The sequence below is a fragment of the Sciurus carolinensis genome, chromosome 8, assembly GCF_902686445.1.
Source record: "Sciurus carolinensis chromosome 8, mSciCar1.2, whole genome shotgun sequence".
NCBI lineage: Eukaryota > Metazoa > Chordata > Mammalia > Rodentia > Sciuridae > Sciurus > Sciurus carolinensis.
The window spans coordinates 64,107,167-64,126,943 of record NC_062220.1 but is presented as its reverse complement, the minus strand read 5'-3'; the positions used below and the strand labels follow the sequence as shown (position 1 = coordinate 64,126,943).

At 36.7% G+C, this 19,777-nt stretch overlaps 1 protein-coding gene across 1 annotated transcript in view; it reads left to right on the top strand.

Annotated features, from left to right (window-relative positions):
• Fbxl13 (F-box and leucine rich repeat protein 13) overlaps nucleotides 1–19,777 on the top strand; it is a 227,398-nt gene that overhangs the window by 159,005 nt on the left and 48,616 nt on the right. The window contains exons 13-17 of the mRNA XM_047561512.1: nucleotides 35–133; nucleotides 715–832; nucleotides 927–1,089; nucleotides 10,955–11,074; nucleotides 12,123–12,249. Coding sequence (XP_047417468.1) covers nucleotides 35–133; nucleotides 715–832; nucleotides 927–1,089; nucleotides 10,955–11,074; nucleotides 12,123–12,249 — 627 coding nt within the window. The remainder of the gene's footprint in view (nucleotides 1–34; nucleotides 134–714; nucleotides 833–926; nucleotides 1,090–10,954; nucleotides 11,075–12,122; nucleotides 12,250–19,777) is intronic.

Here is a 19,777-nt window from a genome sequence, read left to right as displayed (position 1 = left end):
TTTTCACTTAAAATTCTTACTTTGTGCAATACAGATTTCAGTCCAAGGCTTCAAGAACATTGCGAGCAGCTGCTCTGGAGTCATGCATCTGACCATCAATGATATGCCAACTCTGACGGACAACTGTGTAAAAGTAAGTAGTGGAAAGTGTATTTTCTTCTCAGTCTCATTAGATGAGTACACATTCTAATGGTTTGAATCACTGAAACATTTTCATTTTAATTAATAGTAAGAAAATAATTTAAAAATTTACACACACACACACACACACACCCCTCCAAAAACACTTGAACATTTAAATCCTTAAAAATACTAAGAAACCTTGTTTCATAGTTAGAATATTTTTGTTTCAGTGATGTTATAGCCTAAATACAAAATTTAACTTTAATTTTCCTATCCAAGTACTAACCAGGCACAAGCTTGCTTAGTTTAAATTTATTTCTCTATGTTAAACTGCCAAATGTAGTGATTTTTTCAGCATTCCATTTTCTCATAATCTTGTAACATGATTTAATTCTGATTCCTCTGCATAACTCAAATGTGAACGTTTTAAAATATGTTTAAAAAATCCCATTTTCTTTGAAATTAGGGATATTTAATAGGTACTGTGTCTGTTTCAGTAAATATTGAGAGAAAAATATGACATCATTACCTTGCTAAATTTGTTCTGTATACTATGTTTAATTTATTTAATCATCTTTTTTTCTTCTAAAGGCTTTAGTTGAGAAGTGTCAAAGTATTACATCAGTGGTTTTCATTGGTTCACCACATATTTCTGATGGTACTTTCAAAGCTCTTTCTACTTGTGACCTCAGAAAGATTCGATTTGAAGGTCTGTGATATCAAAAATGTGGTTCAACCTTATTTTTTACTTTTTTTCTTGTAGCATTATGTATACAGTACCTGTTTTTTCTTCTTTTAAGCAGGAAATAAAAGGATTACTGATGCATGTTTCAAATTTATAGACAAGAATTATCCAAATATCCATCACATTTACATGGTGGACTGCAAGGGAATAACTGATGGCAGCCTCAAATCACTTTCACCTTTGAAGCACCTGACTGTGTTGAATTTGGCAAACTGTGTAAGGTAAGAAGCCATTCAGTTGTGGATTCAAGAAATACTGCTTATCCAGGACATGCCCCTCTCTCCCATCAAGAAGCTCATTGGTTGGTGGGATAAACATGAAAGTCAGCAGTCCTAGTGTGTTTTGAGAACTTACAATACAAAAATTTCATACATGTTCCATTTTAAAGAACTAAAATATCTGACAAAAATGCAATTTTTTTCTGGGAACATGCCTGTAAACAGTGGAACATTCCTGTAATCCCAGTGGCTCTGAAAACTGAGGTAGGAGGATAGCAAGTTCAAAGCCAACCTCAGCAACTTAGCAAGGCCCTGCGAAATTTAGCAATACTTGTCTTAAAATAAAAAACAAAAATGGTCAGGGATGTGGCTCAGTGGTTAAGAGCCCCTGGGTTCAATCCCTGGTACCAACAAAACAAAACAAAACAAAACATATTCTTTGACTCTCAAGCTTACTGTTTTAGGTGAATCTTTTATAGGTAAATTTTAAAAAATCTAATCTGAAACTGATATTAAACCTTTGCCTTTTTGCCCTGGATTATATACTCATATTTTTTCATGTTATTCTTCACAGTTATCTTACAGCTCCATACTTCTCTCCAAAATACTGATTATATCCTTTGCCGAGTATACCCTTTAAGTTTATTTCAATGCCTGTGTTTTTTACTTCTGAAAGTTTTTTCCAAATCTAATAATTTTATCATGTTTTTTGCCTGCTCATATTTCTGACTCAATTTTTTATTTCTTCAAACATTTTATAAGTAGTAACTTTGTAGTAATTTAATATTGTGTGTCTGATAATTCCTATGTATGAATTATTTGTCAAATCTGTTTTGCTATTTCTGGTGACCCATTTTCACAGTGATTCATACCTTCGTGTATTTGACAATCTTTAATTGTGAACACTTATTCATGTGATCTTAATACCTATCCATAGAAGCTTTGTTTTGAGCAGGATGAGAAATCGGGGTCTAACTTCTTTTTTCTACATATGGCTATCCTGCTTTTCTCAACACCGTTTGTTAAAAAGGCTAAACTAAATAATATTTTTGGCACCAAAATAATATCAGATGGCTGTAGGTCTGTGAATATTTCTCTGTATCTTCTATTCTGTTCCATTGGTCTTTGTGTGTCTTCTGATGCCAATACCATGCTATTTTTGTCACTACAGCTCAGTAGTATAATTTCAGATCAGGTATTGTGATGCCTCCTGATTCACTTTTCTTGCTTAGTATTACTTTGACTATTCTGAGTCTCTTATTCTTCCAAATATTCTTATTCTTCCAGATGAATTTAAGATTTTTTTTTCTAATTCTGTGAAGAATGTCATTGGTATTTTAATGGGGATAGTATTGAATCTGAATATTGCTTTTGCTGTATGGCCATTTTGACAATATGATTCCACCTATCCAAGATCATAGGATGTCTTTTCATCTTCTAAGGTCTTCTTCAATTTCTTTCTTCAGCATCCCATAATTTTTAATGGAGAGCTCTTTTATCTCCTTCATTAGATTAATTTCCAGGTATTTAAATTTTCTTGAGGTTACTATGAATGGGCTGGTTTTCCTGATTTCTTCCTTAGCTGAATCACGGTTGTACTATAGGAAAGCTATTGATTTATGGGTGGTGATCTTGTATCCTTCTACTTTGCTAAACTCATTTATAAGCTCTAAAATCTTCTGGTAGAATTTTTTTGGGTTTTCTAGATATAGGATCATTTTGTTTTCAAACAGAGATAGTTTGACTTCTTTTTCTATTTGTATCCCTTCAATTTCCTTTTCTTGTCTGATTGCTTTGACTGGCATTTCAAGAACTATATTAAATAGATGTAGTGAGAGGGGACAGCCTTCTTTTGTTCCTGAATTTAGAGGAAATGGTTTTAGTTTTTCTCCATTTAGCATGACGTGGCTTTTGGGTTTGTTATAAATGGACTTTATAATGTTGAAGTAAGTTCCTTCTATCCCTAGTTTCTCCAATGTTTTCATCATGAATAGGTGTTGGATGTTATCAAAGGTTTTTAGTGAGATGATCATGTGATTTTTGTCCTTAATTCTGTTTAAGTGATGAATTAAATTTATTGATTTTCTTACATTGAACCAACCTTGAATCCTGGAATGAACCCCACTTAATCATACTGTAATATCTTTTTGATGTATTTTTAATGTGATTTGCTAATATTTTATTAAGGATTTTTACATTTGTGTTCATCAGGGATATTGGTATGTAGTTTTCTTTACTTGATGTGTCTGTCTGGTTTTGGTATCAGGGTTATACTGACTTCATAAAGAGTATTTGGGAGTATTCCCTCCCTTTCAATTTCATGGACTAATTTAAGGAAGACTGGTATTAGGTCTTCTGTAAAGGACTGGTAGAACTCAACTGAGAATCCATCAAATCCTGGGCTTTTCTTTTTTGGAAGGCTTTTAATTGCTGTTTCAATTTCACTACTTGATATTGGTCTATTTAGGTTTTCTATATCTTCCTGATTCAATTAGGGCAGGTCATATGTGTCTATAAATTTGATACTGTCTTCCAAATTTTCTAGTTTATTGGAGTATACATTTTCAAAATTGTTTCTGATAATTCTCTGGATTCAGAATGGTCTATGGTGATATCTCCTTTGATATCACCACTGATCTTTTTGATTTGTGTCTTCTCATACTTTCTTTTGATTAATTTGGCTAGATTTGTAAATCATATTTATCTTTTCAAAGAAACAACTCTTTGTTTCTTTGATCCTGTATATTTTTTCTTATTTTCAATTTCATTGATTTCAGCTCTGATCTTTTTTTTAAATTTGTTTTTATTGTAAACAAATGGGATACATCTTCTTTCTCTGTACATGAAGTAGAGGCATACCATTTGTGTAATCATACATTAACACAGGGTAATAGTTTTTGATTCATTCTGTTATTTTTTTTCCTCTCCCCGCCCCTCCCACCCCTCTTATCCCTCTATACAGTCCCTCCTTCCTCCATTCTTGCCCCCTTCCCACCAACTATATGTGTCACCATCCACTTATCAGTGAGATCATTTGTCCTTTGATTTTTTGAGATTGGCTTATCTCACTTAGCATGATATTCTTCAACTGCATCCATTTGCCTGCAAATGCCATAATTTTATTATTCTTCATGGCTGAGTAATATTCCATGGTATATATCTACTACAATTTCTTTATCCATTCATCAATTGAGGGGCATCTAGGTTGGTTCCACAATCTGGCTATTGTGAATTGAGCAGCTATGAACATTGTTGTGGCTGTATCTCTGTAGTATGCTGATTTTAAGTCCTTTGGGTATAGGCCAAGGAGTGGGATACCTGGGTCAAATGGTGGGTCCATTCCAAGTTTTCTAAGGAATCTCCACACTGCTCTCCAGAGTGGCTACACTAATTTGCAGCCCCACCAGCAATGTATGAGTGTACCTTTTTCCCCACATCCTCTCTAACAACTATTGTTGCTTGTATTCTTGATAATCACCATTCTAAGTGGGGTGAGATGGAATCTTAGTGTAGTTTTGATTTGCATTTCTCTTATTACTAGAGATGTTGAACATTTTTTCATATGTCTGTTGATTGCTTGTAGATCTTCTGTGAAGTGTCTGTTCATATCCTTAGCCCATTTGTTGATTGGGTTATTTGTATTCTTGGTGTAGAGTTTTTTGAGTTCTTTATATATTCTGGAAATCAGTGCTCTATCTGAAGTATGAGTGGCAAAAATTTTCTCCCACTCTGTAGGCTCTCTCTTCACGTTGCTGATAGTTTCCTTTGCTGAGAGAAAGCTATTTAGTTTGAATCTGTCCCAGTTATTGATTCTTGCTTTTATTTCTTGTACTATGGGAGTCCTGTTAAGGAAGTCTGATCCTAAGCCAACAAGTTGAAGATTTGGACCTACTTTTTATTTTATAAAATGCAGGGTCTCTGGTCTGATTTCAAGGTCCTCAATCCATTGTGAGTTGAGTTTTGTGCAGGGTGAGAGATAGGGGTTGAGTTTCATTCTGCTGCATACGGATTTCTAGTTTTCCCAGCACCATTTGTTGAAGAGGCTATCTTTTCTCCATTGCATATTTTTGGCCCCTTTGTCTAGTATGAGAAAATTGTATTTATTTGGGTTTGTGTCCATGTCCTCTATTCTGTACCATTGATCTACCTATTTTGGTACCAATACCATGCCGTTTTTGTTACTATTGCTTTGTAGTATAGTCGAAGATCTGGTATTGCGATACCCCCTGCTTCCCTCTTCCTGCTAAGGATTGCTTTAGCTATTCTGTGTTTCTTATTCTTCCAGATGAATTTCATGATTGCTTGCTCTATTTCTGTAAGGTACATCATTGGGATTTTAATTGGAATTGCATTGAATCTGTATAGCACTTTTGGTAGTATGGCCATTTTGACAATATTAGTTCAGCTCTGATCTTAATTATTTCCTGTCTCCTTCTGGCTTGGGGGTCAATTTTTTTCTAAGCCTTTGAGGTGGAGCATAAACTTATTTATTTGGGATCTCTCTGAATTCTTTAATGTAGACATCCAGTGCTAAAAATTTTCCTCTTAGAACTGCTTTCATACTGTTCCAGAGATTTTGATATGCTGTATCTCTGTTCTCCTTCATTTCTAAGAATTTCTTGATTTCTGTTCTTATTTCATCTTTGATCCATTCTTCATTTAAGAGAGTATTGTTCAATGAGCAATGCATGTAAGTCAGTCCACATTTAATTGTAGATCAGACTTTGCTTATGTTCAAGAGACAGAGGTTGTTAATTCGCTCGAAATAGCTAGCAAAAGAATAAAATAATTTAAGGGACTTGCAGAAGTACAAAACAATGCTTCAAACTAGGTCATCATACATAATTCACAAGTTCATATATAAAGAAGAAATGATAATAGCTACATGGTTAATAAGATCACTGTCCAATATTGTGGTATCGTTGTGGATTATGATTTTCCAATTTTGTGAGAAAGTAACATATCTGTAGAAAAGTTCACTAATTTTAAGTATATACTTTGATGAATTGTTATGAATGGAACACATTATCTATGTAACCACTACTTAGATCAAGAAATAAAATGCGACTACCATCCCTGAAGGACTCATCATAATCCCTCCCAATTTCTAATGTCTCCTTGCTCTGCAAAGATAATCTGACTTCTAACAGTATAGATTATTTTTACCTGACTTTGAACTTTACAAATTGTATATACCATGAATTTTTTTGTTTCTGGCTTATTTGATTCAATGTTTTGTTGTCTCTTCCATGTTGTTTCATGTTTCTGTAATTTATTTCAGTTTAAGATGGAATTTTGCCATCTCAAATATGTATAAAGAAGTGAGATCTGCTAAGAATATTGTAATAGCCACTTGTGAATGTTAGGAATGCCAGTTTATCTTTTTTCTTCCAGTCAATAAATTGTCCCACTTACCAACAACAACCAAAAAAGAGAGAGAGAGAGAGAGAGAGAGAGAGAGTATTGTTTAATCCCCATGTGCTTGTGTGGTTTCTATTTCTTGCTATTGATTACTAACTTCAGTCCATTATGATATGATAGGGTTTATAGGATTATATCATTTTTTTGTATTTGCTAAGATTTGCTTTGTTTTGGTTGGCTTTTTCACCACCATGACTAAAGGACCTGACCAGAACAACCATAAGAGAGGAAAATTTATTTGAGGATTCACAGTTTCAGAGATCTCAATCCATAGACAGCAGACTCCATTCCTTGAGATCATGGCCAAAGAGAGTGCAGAGTGAAGCAGCTCACATAGTGATCAGGAAGCAGAGAGAGAGGTCTCCACTGCCAGATACAAACATATACCCAAAGTCATACCCCAATTCCTACTTCCTCTAGCCACACCCCACCTGCCTACAATTACCACTCGGTTAATCCCTATCAAGGAATTAATTCACTGATTGGGTTAAGACCCTTACAACCCAATCATTTATCCTCTGAATCTTCTTGCATTGTCTCACATGTGAGCTTTTGGGGAATACATCTAAACCTTAATATTCTTGTGGCCTAGAATGTGATCTATTTTGGAAAAAGTTTCACATGCAACTAGAAGGTAAATTCAGCTACTTGTGGGCAGAATATTCTGTAGACATCCATAAAGTCCATCTGATTTATAATGTTGTTTAGACTGGTGATATCTTTGTTGATTTTATGTTTTGATGACATGTCTATTGGAGATAAGGGTATATTAATATCACCCAGTGTTATTATGTTGTGGTCCTTGTAGGATTTAATGTCATGGAGAATTTTTTCCCATGTAATTGGATGCATTGACATTTGGAGCATAAATGTTTACTGTCATTTTATCTTTGTTGGATTTTTCCCTTTATTAGGATGTAGTGGACTTATTTGTCTCTTATGATTAATTTTTGCTTAAAATCTGCTTTGTCAGGTATGAGAATAGCTACTCCTGCTTGTTTTCTTGACTCATATGCATATAATATTTTTTGCCATCCTTTTACCTTCAGCCTTTGGGTCTTTTGTAAACAGCATATAGTTGGATCTTGGTTTTGATCCATTGTGCTCAAATGTGTCTTTTAATTGGGGAATTGAGACCATTAACATGTCAGTGTTAGTATGGATATGTTTGTAGTTTCCAGCCATTTTGATTTTTGTGTTATATTTTATCCTTGTCTTGATTCTCATTAAGTGAATTATTCTACTATTGAACTTCCTATGTTTGGGAGCTTTGGGAATTGTTTTTCAATTTCTCTCTGTGCAGTTTATCTTTGAGTATTCTTTGTAGTGCTGGCTCAGTGCTCATGAATTCTTTTAGTTAATTAATGTTGTGAAAAGTTTTTATTTCAAAGTTGAATTTGAAACTGAGCTTTGTTGGGCATAGTAACCTTGGCAGGCAGTTGTTTTCTTTCAGGGACTATAATGAAATATTCCAGTCCCTTTTTGATTTTAGGATCTGAGCTGAGAAATCAGAAGTGAGCCTTATTAGTTTGTCTGTAAATGTGACCTGATGTTTCTCATGACTGTTAGTATTTTTCCTATTTTATTTGTTAGGCATTTTGATTATGATTTGTCTTGGAAAGCTTCTTATTTGACTAGGTCTATTTGGAGTCCTGTAAGCCTCCTGTATATGGATGTCTATATCATTTCTATAACTATCACATTGAAAATATTCTTTATGCCTTTAGTTTATATCCATGTTCTCTTCCATCCCAGCGATCCTCAGGTTTGGTCTTTTAAAGTTGTCCCAAAGTTCTTGTATCCTTTCCTGTTTTTGTGTTGTTCTCTGGACTACCTGTTGGAGCAGCCTAAGGTTGAAGCTGCTTGATATAAGACTCGGCCTTCCTACTCACCAGTGTGAGGTGAAATGGGTTAGGAAGTACTGTCAGTTGGCATTTCATCCATAGGGATTAGTTCCTTGTATTTCCAGGGTATAGCTTCTGCAGCGTGGTATGAGGGGTGTTGGGGCTGAGGTACCCACCCAAGCCCCAGCAGATGGGGCTTACATCTAATTAGGTCTCAGGAGTTTTGTTGTGTGGTACTTTCTTTAGCGAGACTAGATTGACCCATCTCAGGGCTGGACAATAGCTGATCTCTGATATAGGTCTGGTTCTCAGGGGCTTCTTAAGTAATTCACTTGTGGGGCAGGAGGGGGGATGATTCCCCTTCCTGGCCTTAGTCCCTGAGTGTATTCACGCCTGTTGTCTCAGACTCCCAACCCATGTCAGCTGGTCATATAAGCCACCAGACACAAAAGAAAAGTAAGTTGGGCTCCCCCTCACCCTTCTGACTCAAATTCCCCTGGGTGCAGTCTACTATGTGCTTATTTTACTCATGTCTGCTAGACCCAGCCTAAATTACTCAATAAGCACCTGCCAGGGGTATTGTGACTATGTTTTTGTTTGTTTGTTTGTTTGTTTGTTTGTTTATTTCCCCCTCCCCCGGTCTCCCAGGTTCTACAATCACTACAGGGGCCTCTTGCCCCAAAATAGCTCCACCTCAGCTCTCTCAGTCCAGTTGAGATACAGAACCCATTTTTCAAGCACCAGCATTCAGTGCAGTCTCCATATCAGCTAAGATTAGGCAGCATTTTTTATCTCAGGTTTTTCTGTACCAAAACTATGTTCCCTGTCATTCTCTCTGTGGTGAATTTGTGCCAGTATTGCCTATTGAACTGCTGCATTGGCTCCAATGTATTCTTTCTTTTTTATTATACCCAAATTTCTGAGTGCCTAAGCCACTTTGAATGTCCAATATTAAATTTTAATGAAAGCCCCTTTCACCCACCTTGCTGAATATATATATATATATATATATATATATATATATATATACACACACACACACACATATATATATATATATGTACCTGCTGCTTTGGTTCCACACTACAGTGCGGCTTGGGATGCAGCTTTCCTCTACTCTGTCATCTTCCATCTCTAAGAATCTTTATTTCAATGTTGAATCTTGGTTCTTTACTTTCTATCTTGTTTATTTTAAATTATTCATCCTATCTTTAACATTCCAAATGAACTTTTCAAATATGCTCTCTACTTTCAAAAAGGTCAATTTTGGTTTTGATGCCTTCAATTAGGTTATTGTTCTTATCAAGTTAGGATATTATTCTTATTTAGTTTCTTTGTCATCTTTCTTATCTCTAGCTGCCATGTTTTCATCACAGAATGCAACTTAGGTTATTTTTATTTTAGTCAGTTCTGTTAATTACTCCTCTCTCTTTCTCTGTCTCCTCTTTCTCAAAATGTTCCACTGTTTTTCTGTTTTCTTCTTAAAATCTTTTCTAGTGGTATGCTTTCTCAGTCTTACAAATCCTGTGCCATATTTTGTTTTTAGTGAAAACATTTCTCAGTGAATATTCCAGTCCTGGTGTTTGCCAGTAGATAAGTTAATTGGTTGTATTTGGACTCTCTTCCTCCCTATGTCCCCTACCAAACCCTCTCACCAGGCCCTCAACTGCTTTCCCAAGTACTGGCACTGCAGGGTATTATTCACATTACAGTCCATTCAGCTCCAACAGGATATCACCTTCTTTCTTTACTGCTCAGTTCTTTGAAAATCTGACCAAAAGGAGGGCATAGAAGGTGTCAGCAACCAGCCTGTAATGCTCCCAAACTCTTCCTGGCTGTACACCCACCCATATGTTTGTGTGAAAACACCTCTTAGGTTTACAATGGTATAATTTTTTTATCCTGATTTATTTCCTGAAATGGTCTTTAAAAGGAATTGGTGGTCTCTGAAGTTAGAAGTAGGAGTCCCAGTGGAAGACATGGAATTGGTGGGCCAAAAAGATCTCCATCCATTTCTGAAGCAGGACTGACGTGGTAGGGAGGGCTGGGTGTTTCTGATTGGGACAGTGTAGGAAGGTTGAGGTCAAGGTCTTCTTCCAGTATCAGGTTTTCTCTAACTCAGAAGGAAAGGACCCATAGGTCACCTACTGAGTTTCCAATCCAGCAGAATTGACCTTGTGTTTTGTGAAAATTCCTCAAGATTATGGCAGTAGTCCGTATGTCTTGGTTCTCCCTTTCCTAAATTTTGGTCTTTTTCTTTTATAGAAATCATAGGTGGGTTTGCTTAATCTGATCACATTTTAATCTGAGAGAAAGAGACTGTGTTATTAATTATTATGCCCTAATTAAATGGGCAAATGAATGCAAATAATGTTTTTATTAATACTTCTCCAATTACTATCATGTATACCTTTTCTATTATATTAAATTCTACATAAATTTGGTTTTAAAATGTTAACAAAATACCACTATACAGATATTATTTTCTATTTTTAAAATATATTGGTTATAGAAATTATTACTTTAATGCCTACGTATATGTGTGTGTATATATTCATATACATATAAATTACAAGTGAAGCTTTTCTCACTCTTTTCTACAGGATTGGTGATGTGGGACTAAGGCACTTTCTTGACGGTCCTTCAAGCATAAGGATAAGAGAACTCAATTTAAGTAACTGTTTGCAACTGGGTGATATCTCTATTATGAAACTATCAGAGCGGTATGATAAAGAAATCCTATATAACACAGCATAAGTAATTGTATATTTGCTAATAGAAGAGATCATAGTTAGACCTAAAATCAAAAAACTCCAACCATTTGGAGAACATGCCCCGAAGCTGATCCAGTCCTCTTATCCTCAGTGAAACCAAATCAAAGATAAAGTCATGGACTGAACTAATCTTTTGATTACATCTGAGATGTTTTTTACTATTGTCACCCAAGAGAAAGTTTGAAATGGAATTATTCATAAAGTAATGAAAATATAGATAAGTGTGATTTTTCTGTACTGTTCAAACGTATTGTTTGTATGCAAACCTTTACGCCAGCATTCCCAAGGAGTATGTTTTATCCTCTTGGCAGAGGCCTTGTGTTCTCCAAGGATGAAATCCAATTCCTGCAGCAAACTTGTAATGATTAAGTGAGGACCTTAACTTTGCACTTTTAGTAGTTATTCATTGTGGTACATACATGGTAGTATTGTGTACATTTTTTGTTTGTTTTGCTTGTTAAAATTTGCAAAGTAAAACAAAAGAAAGTCACGATAATCTAACTTACTTTTATCTAACTCTATAATGCCAAATTAATTTCTACTTTTATGTTTTGTTTTAATTTATTTTTATTGTACACAAATGGGATACATGTTGTTTCTCTGTACATGAAGTAAAGGCATACCATTTGTGCAGTCATACTTTTACATAGGATAATAGTGTTTGATTCATTCTGTTATTTTTTCCTCCCCCCCACCCCTCCCACCCCTCTTTTCCCTCTATACAGTCCCTCCTTCCTCCATTCTTGCCTCCCTCCCACCCCCTACTACGTGTCATCATACGCTTATCAGTGAGATCATTCGTCCTTTGGTTTTTTGAGATTGGCTTATCTCACTTAGCATGATATTCTCCAATTTCATCCATTTGCCTGCAAATGCCATAATTTTCTACCTTTATGTTTACATTTATGTTCAGAAAAAGAAGATCTTTGTTTCAAGAAATTGATACTGTTGATGTGATTGAAAACTAAAATTAATTCTTTATGCTGCTTCCCTTCAGCTGCCGTAATTTAAACTACTTGAGTTTAAGAAATTGTGAACAGTTGACTGACCAAGGAATTGAACATATTGTAAACATCTTTTCCTTGATATCTTTAGATCTTTCTGGAACAGTCATCTCTAATGAGGTAAAAAGATATTCAAAACAGTTTAATTACTTTTATTTTTTCTGTAATATAAGCATTTTCTGCTTTGTAAATAACAGAGAACAACAATTAGCTTTATTAAGTTATTAGATTATGAACAAAGTTTAGGAATATTATTATTTGTAAATATATTATTTGTAAATCAAGTCTTATTTCTGTGTTTAAAAAATAGCAAAATCTAGCAGTGTGATCCCAGTGACTCTGGAGGCTGAAAGAGGAGAATTGCAAGTTCAAGGCCAACCTCAGCAAATTAGCAAGACCCTGTCTCAAAATAAAAATAAGAAGGACTGGGAATGTAACTCAGTGGTAAAGAACCCCTGGGCTCAAGCCCCAGTAACCCAAAACAAAATAAAACAAAAAAACACAGCGAAGTTCCAACAGATCAAAGTATTACATGAGAGTCTGAAATTTGTTTTATCAAAGAAGTTTGGTCAGTGTGCAGATAATATATTTTAAGTAGCTTAAGTATATTTTTCCTGTTTATTATACATTCTATAAACTACTTAAGTGCCTTGAAATGTGTTTAGTTCAATATCAAAGTCTAGAAATGGCCCCATCAGGTCCATAGAAGGATACTTTTTAAGGAACTCATTTCCTTTTAGTGGCGGATACTACTCATCAGAGTTGAAACCCAGGCCATATCTACTAGTACTGCCTCATTTACCAGATCAAATGAGGGTAAGTCCTGAGAGATTGACCATGTTTCTGAAAGACTTTAATGGACTGTAGTTCAGTAAAATATACAGGTTCCTTTTGAAAGTCAGTTCTTTGGGAAAGATACAGGAAAAGAGCAGAGGTGAGGAATCCTTCCTCATTCTCTTGCTAAATTCCCATTCATCCTCAAAGACTGAGAGAGCCAATATTAATTGTCCATGAGATCTTTCTGAGAAGCCCTGCCTGGCAGGCAAATATTGAACCTCTCTATGTGCATATCCAGCCTCAGTATATTTTTAACATGATCTGTTTCTCACTGCATTACAGACATTGTGTTATGTGTCTATCCTTCCCCCACATTCAGTGGGCTCTTTTAGATGCAGGGTGTGTCTGTTACTGGTCTAGGTTCTTTCTTGTCTTTATCCATGTGCACTTTGATTAAGCCTCCATTCTAGTAGATGGTCTCCTCTTCCTTCCATGGAGTTTTATCCAAATGTAATATGCAAGTTGGCATGGGAAGTTTATATGTAGTTGATTCATTATGGTGGAGTCAGTGTCTGGTCTTCTCAATATTGTCTTTGTATAGGCTGGAATTCACCGAGGTGTCCAAGGACCCATCTTGTCTTCAGTTTCCTGTCTAAGTAGATCTGATATGTCTTCCTTGTCCCACATTCAAGGCTCCTTCAAGCTTTTAAGATGCATTGTCATGTCTGCCTTGCTGGGTCTTGCTGGTGTATGGTGATCCTGCAAAGCTGCCTTAGGTCCCCTGCCCTAGACAACTCCTACAGATATTCTGCTCTTATATCATGGGTGTGTTTGTCACACATTCATGCCACAACCTCCCCTTGCTCTGCTACAGTGCTTGACCCATGTCAGCTAGATTCCAAGTTGAGTTTGGTACTTATGAGGCATTTTTGAGGGATTTGAGGGTTTGTAGAAGGGAAGGCTGGCATCCCCCAACCCTCTTTCTTGCATTATCATCATCAGCTGCATTACCTTTGAGCTCTATTCTCTGAGCAGGCCTGCTGTGCTTTCAGCTCTCCTGGGTGACCTCTGCTTCAGGTTCAAAAACCCCATCTCTTCTCATTGTTCTTCCAGTATAGTGGCAGTAGTGGCTTCCTACTACTGTGAAGCTCTAGACTATCTAGAATCCATTAGACTATTTAGCTTCTCAGTTTGTCTACCACAGATATGGCAAATTCCCTTTTATTTTATTTTATTTTATTATTTTTGTATACAAATGGGATGCAAATTCCCTTTATAATTCAATTCCCTCAGTTTTGCATACTCTAGAGTTGTTTCCATTTTCCTTATTGAATCTTAACTGATAAAATAATGAGCATAGAAAAATTCTTATGTGTAGTTGATTTTTTTCAACCCACAATGGAAAAGTGGACTAGGTTTTCATTTATTCTGAGATTCTCAACCTTATCCAGAGGTTCCAACTTTAGGTCCAGCTAAACAGATCTGGAAAAGTCCAGAACAGACCCCTATATGGGGAATCCCCAAGCATTACCTCCTTTTACTTCCCTCTGGCTCCTCTCTCCTCTTCTTTCCTCCCCTTTTTCTCTCCTCTGATAGTTCCTCTTCACTCCCCCTCTCCTCTACTTCCCTCTTCTCTCGTTTTTGCTCTTCTTATTCTCTTTGGTCATAGATTCTTTTTTAAAAATATTTTTTATTTGTTCTTTTTAGTTATACATGACAGTAAAATATATTTTGACATGTCATACATACATACAGTATAATTTACCATTTTTGTGGTTGTACATGATGTGGAGTTACATTGGTCATGTATTCACAAATGAACATAGGAAATTTATGTCCGATTTGGATAGATTCTTGATCTAACCTAGGGATGGAAAAATGATTACACGGTTCTTAAAAATGTCATGCCCCAAGTTTTTCAGGGCTTAGGCTTTTGAAGCTCAAAGGCCCAGGATTCTTTCTCCTTGTTCTGCTGTCAAAACCCTCCCCTGACACATATGAGTAGAGTGCCCAGCTGTTGTCTGAAGGGTCACAGAGTAACAAGAGGTGGAGGATGAAAGCACATAACAAAACATCAAGATTTAATTCTGCCATAGCATTTATCACAAGTCTGAAGTGCCTGGAGAACATTTGCTGAGTAAGTGGAGTGAAGGCTCAAATTTTTTTTTTTTTAATTTCCAAAGAACATATATTAAAATTTTACCAACTGTGTTTAAGTTTAAAACTGAAGAATGTAGCTGATCCTGTTTGTATTTTCTTCTGAAGAATATACATGAAAGAGCTATAAACAGACATCCATGGGTAAGAACACTAATTGTTTTCTGATGAATGATTGAAAAGCAGGTCTTCTGAAGGCTGTTGTTTTCTTCCTCTGAGTCAGTTAAACTCTGATCTCAAAATCAAATGACTGACAATAACAGCTGTGATGCTAACCTCAAACAGTCAAATTAGAATGAGTCAGCCCAGATGTCAACTTGGGCAGCTAAACACCAGCCTGGACTCTAAGTCTAATGAAGTGCAAATTTGACTACAGACTTAACATTCAGAATTTAAATTTTGGAATGTTGTAGATATTTGCCAGAAATGAAATGTGACCAATTGTGTGTGCCTTTAGGGAGAACATTTATTATGTTTTCTAATAATTATGTTAATTCTCACTTCTTCTAAGTGAGTTTTCAGTTGAAATCCCACTATTCAATTTAGTTAGCAAGTGTGTATTGTACTTGGTGCTGGGGATGCCAGAGTGGACCAACCAGACAGGGACCTACATTCTAGTGGGCCATGTGTTTATGAAGTATGATGGGTATGGAGAACAAAGAGAAGAGAATCCTCACCTGGCTCAGAGAAAGAAAGAAAGTGAGAAGGAAGTGGGGGTGGTATGGTGAGCCAAAAGAAACAGCTTTTGCCAAGATATGGAGGTTTAAAAATGTGTGGCATCAAGAAGTCCACATAACTGTATATGACCTGATAGTGAGGAGAGCGTTAAGAAATGTTGTTTGGGAGGCAGTCAGGGGCCAGGAACCTTTAGAAATCTTTAATCCTCTATAGCCTTTAGAAATGTCTAACTAAATGGAACGTTATTCTTTCCCTTCCTGCCCCAAGCATTGTTTGAACTTGAGGTTTTATATATATATATATATATATATATATATATATATATATATATGTATATGGGAAAATGTTTTATACTAGGATTTACTGAAGACGACAGGACTCACAATCAGAGCAGTTCGATCTGTAGTTTAAGTGGCTTTAGTCACTGCCATATTTGTTGTTTAAAGGAAAAATGAGTCAGAGCAAATGTTCCAGACGTTGTGCTTAGTGGTTTAAGAAGAGTCTTTCATTTGCCCAAATTTCAAAAATTTTCATTGTGAGTAATAGGTTGTGAGTGCCTAGCATGTAGGTAATCTCCTGGAGTCCCTTCACAAACGCGAGATCCATGAGGACTGACACTGTGGTTTGCTCACTGCTCTTTTCCCAGAACCTTGGAAAGTAGTAGGACTTGATAAATCCTCATTGAATGAAGGAACAGTTACCAAACAGGAATGACACCTTTTCTTTGCAGCCCAGTTTGAAAGGGTAGGCATGGGTAAGTTCAATAGGATGTGGCAGGTGTAGTAATGGAGGTAAACAGAGGAAAGGATCTCTTATCTCAGCCTGCCCAACAGAGGCATGCAGCTGCATGCTTGTTCAGGGAATTCTATGCAGTCCTGCTAGAATGTACTATGAAAAGGAGAGATCACTGAGTATCTCATGCTGTGCCAAGGCTTGGGCTTGAACCAATAGATGAGGAAAGGGCATTTTGTCAGGAAGTCATAGGCAGTCTCCTATTTTAGATAGATTATTTTGGTTGTTCTCTGGGAGATACATCAAAGGGGAGAAAGACTGGAGGCAGGGAGACCAGTTGGGGGTATTTTCATAACTAAAGAAAAAGATGAGGAATTCTTGAAACTAGGTCAGAGACTACAAGTAGTGTGGAAATAACATTCAAGAATATTAGGTGAAACTGAAAGAACTTGGTGATTGGTTATGGAAAATGAAGATCTGAGGGTAGGGTGAGAGGATAAGAATAATTTGAAAAATCTGGTTTTGGGTGGATGGAGGTTCTACTTCAAAAAAGAAAAAAATATAACAAGTTTTGAGGGAAAAATCATTTCAGTTTTATCAGACTGGGACTCTGTGGAATATGCAGGCCAAAGACCTGGGAAAAAGATGGGAACTGGAGCTGCAGGTTGTGGGAGTCATTAGCACAGTGGTATGACTAAGGCCAAGATCCTTGGGGAGACCATGGGAATGAGGAAGAAGATTTAAGATAACCAAATGAGTGTAGCTCAGTGTGAAGTGAAGTGGGAATAATAACAGTGTATAGTAAAGCAGAGAAAATCAGGAAAAGATCAAAATTTGAAAGAACATTCACTCTTAATCAAATAGATACCCATCTACCCCTCTGGTATTTTATAGCCCTACTCCGTCATTCCCTTCCATTTACCCCTTCTGCCTCCTTTGAGTTCCTTAAGCCAAATTCTTTCCTACCTAAGGACCTTTGTACATATTTTCCCTCTCTCTGGGATATTCCTCCTTCTATTCTTCATTTGCCTGAGTAGGTAGATGCTGAGCAAGTAATGACTGATAATACTTACAAGAGTTAAAGGAGCTTGAAATAGCTGTTAGTGCCTTTTAATATTTTTGGCATTATTTTCCCTATAATAAACATCAGTCATGCTGTCCATAATTATCAGAAAACCACTTCTCAATCTAGGTCACTTCTGTGTGATATCAGTGGTTTTATCGTATTGCTGCATTATTTAAGAAAACAAATCATATGGTGACATTAATTCTCTAGATGCCTTTCTAAATAAGTGACATTTAGTTCCTAATGTTCCTTATCTTACCTCTGTCACATTACAACACAGTCCCTAATTATCTATTTAGATGATCTCATAGAAATAATGACTTGTGTTAGATAGGTTTCTTTTTTTGTCCCTTGGACAAAATACCCGACAAGAACCACTTAGAGAAGGAAAAGTTTATTTTGGCTCATGGTTTCAGAGGTTCAGTCCATGGTTGACCAACTTCATTGCTCTGGCCTGAGATGATGGTGTAGCATCATGGCAGAAGGGCTAACTGGAGGAAGGCTACTGAGTTCATGACAGCCAGGAAACAGAGAGAGTGAGCACAGGGACAAATATATCCCCAAGGGCACACACCCCACTTACCTACAATTACCACCCAGTAGTCAATTCACATTATTAATTCACCAAGTAGATTAATCCACTGATTAGGTTACAGCTTTCATAATATAATTTCATCTCTGAACATTTCCTGCATTGTCTCCCACATGAGGTTTTGGTTGCCTCTTAAATTATTGGTAGTACAAAGATTGTTTTCAAAATGAATTGCAAAAAGAAAAAAGAAAAAAGAAAAAAATTCCAACCTGGGTGCAGTTGCACATGCCTCTAATCCTAAAGGTTTGGGAGTCTGAGGCAGGAGGATCACACATTAAAGGCCAGCCTCAGCAACTAAGCAAAGTCCTAAGCAATTTAGTGAGAACCTGCCTCAAAATAAAAAGAAGACTGGAGATGTGACTCAGTGGTAAAGTACCTCTGGGTTCAATCCCCAGTACCAAATAAATAAATAAATATTCAATACTAAATGAATGTTGGAATTGTTTCCATGTTAATTTCAGTTGTATGTGTTAAAAGGCTGTCTAGTTTCAGTATTTTTAGCCAAAACAAAACAAAACAAAAACCAAACCAAAAAGTATATGAATAAATTATATGCTAAAATAGAAAGAAGACAATATGAAAACTGTAGCAATCTTTGGTTATAGCCTATTAGTCTGTCTCTTTTATCTGCCCCCTGCCTTCTCCCCATCCCCACTGCCACAGTCTTAGCACAGTGCTGTTGCTCTCACTAACCTTTCCTGCCTTCAGTACCACTGTCCTCTAATCTAATCTCTACTCTGCTGCAGTGTGATCTGTCAATATGCAACTTGGGGCCTATTGTCTCCTTACTCAGAATTCTTACAGGGGCTCCACTCTGCTCATAGAATGAAATCTGCACAGCCTAGTGTGATGGACCTTGTTCTGCCAAAGGGTTCCTGTTCATCTTTGCAACTCCTACTTCAAGCTGACTCCTGCCTTTCACCTTCGGCTCCAGAAACTGAGCTGACCCTCCTATGGCTTCTCAAACACGCCATGTTCTTCCAGCTTCCCCATTTCTGCAAGTTATTCCCTCTCTCTTACTTGTCCACCCCTAAAGTTGTCTTAGCCCTTAAGTTTCATCTCTGAGAGGCTTTCCTGAAATTTTGGGCAGGCATAGAATTTTCTCTGATTTCTAATGCATTTCCTATATGCCTCCATCAAAGCAGTTTGTTATATTTTACTATTTGTTCTACACCTGCCTCCCAACAGCACTGTAAACCTCCTGAAAGCAGAGGCTGGACCATATCATCTTTAGGGTGCCTAACATAAAGCCAAGGGTTCACAGGAGGCACACACAGTGCTCGATGAGTGAGTGAGTGAGAGAGTGAGTGAAGGATCTGGCACCATTTCCTTCCTCTTGACCAAACACTTAAGGTTTCTTTAAATTCCACATTTTCTCAGCAATACCCTGAGCTGGAGTGGGAGCGCTTACAGCTGCATGTCTTAATCAGATGAGACACTTGCAAGAGACCACCCATCTGCGGAGAACACACACAAATAAGCCCGAGGTTCAGTGAAGCAAACCTCTACGGCAGGAAGCACACGAAATCACTTGGGATTCAAGAAAGAGGAAGAATGAGAGTTAAAAGGAAGCAGGGTAACTTGGAGACAAAAGAATTCGCCTTGAATTTTCAAAAGGCACGTAACAAGAAGTCAGCCAGGGGGCT